The 4,570-nt window shown below is 54.9% G+C and overlaps 1 protein-coding gene across 5 annotated transcripts in view; it reads right to left on the minus strand.

The window, feature by feature from the left end:
- The window catches only part of LOC108448835, an 11,295-nt gene extending 10,448 nt beyond the window's left edge, over positions 1-847 (minus strand). For 2 of the 5 annotated variants that reach the window (XR_001864874.1, XM_017743085.1), the window contains exon 1: positions 183-705. Coding sequence is in view for 3 of the 5 variants with exons in the window: in XM_017743085.1 (XP_017598574.1) it covers positions 183-362 (180 nt within the window). In the remaining 2 variants the exon portion in view is untranslated. Of the gene's footprint in view, positions 1-182 lie in introns of all 5 variants that reach the window. The other 3 variants (XR_001864873.1, XM_017743083.1, XM_017743084.1) reach the window with 3 other exon arrangements.
- Between the last annotated feature and the right edge of the window lie 3,723 nt (positions 848-4,570).

The raw sequence follows: 4,570 nt of genomic DNA on the forward strand, positions 1-4,570 counted from the left end.
GCCTTTCCAGCAGGCAGCAAATTCCCTTCTACTTCTCCGGGCCTCCCTAGAAAGGGAGCTATCCAGAAAACCACCGGGAGTTTTATGCAGGAAACCACCAGGAGTTCAGCACCCACAGGCAGCTCCTGGGTGCACCCCGGGAACACGGATCCACCCCCTCTCCGCCTGTGCCCGTGTCCCACCTGAACATCCCAGGGCTCTGCAGATCCAGAGCGTCCCAGCCCACAGGACAACGCCGAGCCCTTCTCCCACCAAGGCTGGACAGTGAGAGCGGCAGAATTCCCGTCCTGTCCTTGCAGGGATGCGAGGCTGTGGAGGTGGATGGAGCGCTGGGTGCCAGCAGCCCATCCCTCATCGTTCATGGCACATTGATTCTCAATTCCAGCCCCGCGGGTTATTTAATTGGGCACATAGCCCTTCAATTTTCTCCTCCAGCGATGTTATTGATGGCTGAGGCCTCTCTGCTCCTTCAAAGGAGCCTGGCTGTAATTAGAACAACTCGAACACTCGGATTTGATCCTACTCCACAACCCCAAATCCCCAACAATCCATTAAGCCCATCTTGGAGGAATTCATCGTCCCAGGTTCACCCCAGAGATCTCCCTGAGGGCTGGAATTGTCACTCTTCCCTCTCCACCACTCTCCACCGGGTGATTTTTGGGTTGTGAGGCAGCTTGGAGAATGCTGCTCCGCGGAAATCTTCCGGCTGAGCACTCTGTCACCGGGGACAGAGGGTGGCCCTCGTCCCCAGCTCACCCACAGCAGTGTCCAAGCTGGGACTGGTCACCAAGGCAGCTCCAGGACAGGGCTGTGGGTCAGTCCAGCCCCTGAGAGATGCATTGACCACGGGCCAGGCGCTCCCAGTAAAGTCCCAGTGTGGCACTGGGCATGCTGGAGGTGGGGAAGAGAAGCAGTGGCGTGTCCCAGGTGAGGCAGCAGAGATCCAGGGTGGCCTTTTCCTGGACATCCCATATCCCAGACTGCATCCAGCCCCTGGGAAGTGGGAGAAACCTGGGCTCAGACATCCCTGGCTCTGCTGGGTGGGAACGAGACCAAACCCCTCTTCCACGAGCCGACCCAGACTCTTGGGGAACAGGAGGAACTTCTGCCACTGGAACAGCTCTGCTTCCTCCAGAAGGACCCCAAAATCCAGCTGGAGGAATTCCCAGCCTGGGGCTCCTGGAATATGAGGAATCTCTCCTCGAGGCCGTTTGCAAGGGGTGGTGTTTGAAGCTTGTTTTATTTTGTAAGAGCTGCGTTGGTTCTGGCTCCTCCTGCCCACCAGCTGGCCATGCCAAAGGAAAAGGAGCTCTCCAGTGAGTTCCCATCCTCTCCTGGCACTGGGAATTCCCAGGTGCTTCCCAAGGGTCCTCCCTCCCCTGTGGCAAATCCTCTCCTTTCAGATCTCCAACACCCAGAGTCGAACAGGGGAGGAAATGCCTTATTCCAGCCTTTATCCTTTTTTTTTTCCCCCTAAATTCTTGATGAACGTAGTCTCAACCTTCATTGCTATCTGAAAATGAATATTTTACTGGAGTATAAAAGCTGAAATTACGTGAATTAATTGCATTTAAATATTCCACGGAATATTTGACTCGCGGGGTGGGAGAGCTGGAGGAGGAAGGGAATGTTTCGGCTGGGCTGGGCAGATCCCGGCAAATGCAACCCGAAGGTGCAATCCCTCAACCCCACCTTTTCCTCCTTTTCCTCCTCTTCCTCCTTTTCCTCCTCTTCCTCCTTTTCCTCCTCTTCCTCCTTTTCCTCCTCTTCCTCCTTTTCCTCCTTTTTCCCACTTTTCCATGCAGAGGGCTGGAAAAAAGCAGGTGGGAGCTCTCACTAGGCTGCCCCACCAGCCCTGCAGAGCTGTCCCCTCCACGACACGATGTCCACACCCAGGTGTGGTGGCCGGGAATTGCCGGGGCTCCATGGGCAATGCTCCAATCATTGCTGCTAATTACGAGTCTCTCGTTAATTACCCCGCAGGTTGCAGGAGCCATTCTTCCCCTCTGAAAGCCGCTGGCAATTCCATGTTCCAGATGAACTCCGGGATCTCCCTTCGAGTCATTCCGTGCAGGAGAAAGGAATGTGGGGTCTCTAATTAAATGTAGGAGGAGCTGAGCTGGGCATGCTGCCCTGGAGGGATTCCCTTCACTGCCAGGATTTTGGGGAGCGAGTGAGGAGTTTTTGAGGTGATTGGCCGGGTGTCCCCGTGTGGACACATCCCATGAAATTCCTGAGTGCAAGGAGAGGGCATAACGAGCCAGGGGAAGGTGGGGACACAACCACTGCACACCAGTGCCACCCTTTGCCCCTCCTGTAGCACCTGACCCACCTGCACAAGGTCTCGTCATCCACCTCTCCTTCCTGAGAGCTGTCCCAGGAGTCCAGGATGGGGCTGGGGAGCCAGGGAAGGTCTGGGTTGAGGAGGATGAGGAGGATGGAGAGCGCAGGACAGTGGGGGGACTCCAGGCAGAGGGGTTTTTCCAGGGGGCACAGCGTGAGCAGCTCGTGCACCATCTGCTCCTGAGCATCCAGCACCCAGAGAAGCAGCACTGCTTGCTTCCCTCTGTGCTAAAAATACTCCCTTTCAGGAAAAAAACCCCAAAACCAAACAACAACAACAAAAACCCCACAAAAAAGCCAAATAAAAAACCCCAAAAAACCCAAAACAAAACAGAAAAAATCACCAAAAAAACCCCCAAAAACCCAAAAAGTCAAAAATAAAATAGGGGGAAAAAAAAAAAAAAAGGAGAAGAGTGAAGCCAGGGAAATGAGAGGAGTATAAACAAGGACTCCATGGAGACCACGGGTTTCAGCTTCTCCAGCTGCATCAGGCCCCTTCCCCCATTTCTCTGCCTCACGTTTTAGGGCAGGAGGATGCTGTTGCTGGGTTTCTGCGGCTCTGGAAGAGGCGCATTCACACACACACGCCCCGAGCTCGTGTGCAGCCACCTGGGTGGCAGCAGGACTGTGCCACTGCTCCCTGACCTCGGTGACAAAGTGAGGGGCAGGGGGTGGCAGAGGGGCAGGGGACCCAGGGGCTGGTTTATAGGCACAGTCCCCCAGGGTGGGGGCCCCCAGGAGCCCCAGCTCCATGCATGGCCACCTCCATCTCCCTGCTAGGACCTGCCTTCCCTGGGGTCCTCACCCTCAAGCTGTGACCTTCCAGCGACAGGGCCCCAAACCTGGGGGGTTTAACTCAGCTGTGACCAACAGCCCCTAGAAAGTGTTTTGGGGCCTTACTGACGGCTCTGGCGTGGGCAGAAAGTGAGGATTTGAGCACTCAGGTCCCTGCCATGAACTCATGACAACCTGGGATGTGTGACACAAGGTGTGTGTCCCCTCCGAGCCTTTGTGTCCCCCCCCATTCCAGCTGATCCAGGTGGATTTGCATCCTGAACTCCCCAAAGCAATGCTGGCCTTTCTCAGGGCCACTCCCCGGCCCGCCAGGCTGAGAAAATCCCATTTGCAGGAGGCCCAGAGCAGCTCGAAGTGATGGAAATCCTCCTTCCCTGGGCAGGGAGAGAGAGCAAAGGGGGAGAGAGAGACGAAAGAAAGGCTCTTTCCGTGAGAAATTAAATTGGACTTCAAATTTACAGGGTCTTCATTTTGTTCTGGTGCTGATGAATGAAGCCCTTGCTGACAGTTCCACTGCTGCAGGAATAAGATGCCATTAGAAGCACTTTTGGAAACTCCGGCTTTCGTTTTAAAGCTGCCACAATTTCCATTTCACCCGTTCATTAATTCATTTGGTGATGCTGCTCAGGTGCCGGCTCACGCCTCCCCTCTGCCAGGATTCACCCAGACGGGGTTTTTAACCCCAAAACAGCTTCCATGTGGAGCTGGGGACACATCTCCCTGGAAGAGTTTTCCAGAGGGTTCTCCAGGAACCGCTGGACCAAACCTCCCTCATTCCCAGCACCGGAGGCACCTGGAGATGTAAGAGGGGCTCGGTGTTGACCAACAGCTGTGGAGAAGAAGCCTCATGCACCCAGATTCCCACCCAATCCCAAAAACTGGCATCTCCCTTCACACAGCAGAAGGAAAACCCCAGGGATCCTCTGTTTTTTTTTGGTTCGCTCTCACTGAGGATGTCCTCGATGTCCACGGCCACGGGGCTCTTTGGGCAGGCTGGAATTTCCAAAAAAATGGAATTTCCAGGCAACCAAAAACGCCCTCAAAGCCCCTCCAGGGACAGCAAATCCCCCACCTCTTCCCAGCATCCCTGCTCCAAGGAGGCGCCTCCTGGTTTGATTTTGGCAGCCTCAACCCCATTTCCGTGTGGCTTTGTGAGGCTCCTGCTCCTCCACGAGAGCCCCTGGAGCCGCCAAGCTCCTGCCAGCAGTCGGATCCCGAACGCTTCCGTCATTTATCCGACAGCTTTCATTCCTTCCCTTCTCCAAAGGCTTGTTCAGTAAATTACTGCTTTACGAATCCATAAGTGCTCTGTGCAGCCCTGAACAAAAGAAAAAGGGGAAAAAACAAAACCCCCAACCCTACAGCCCAGCCCAGCTCTAACAGCAGAGCTTTTCATGCCAGAAAGGAAGGCGTTCCTAAAGGAGCATCCCAC

Source organism: Corvus brachyrhynchos, unplaced genomic scaffold (assembly GCF_000691975.1).
Source record: "Corvus brachyrhynchos isolate BGI_N302 unplaced genomic scaffold, ASM69197v1 scaffold99, whole genome shotgun sequence".
NCBI lineage: Eukaryota > Metazoa > Chordata > Aves > Passeriformes > Corvidae > Corvus > Corvus brachyrhynchos.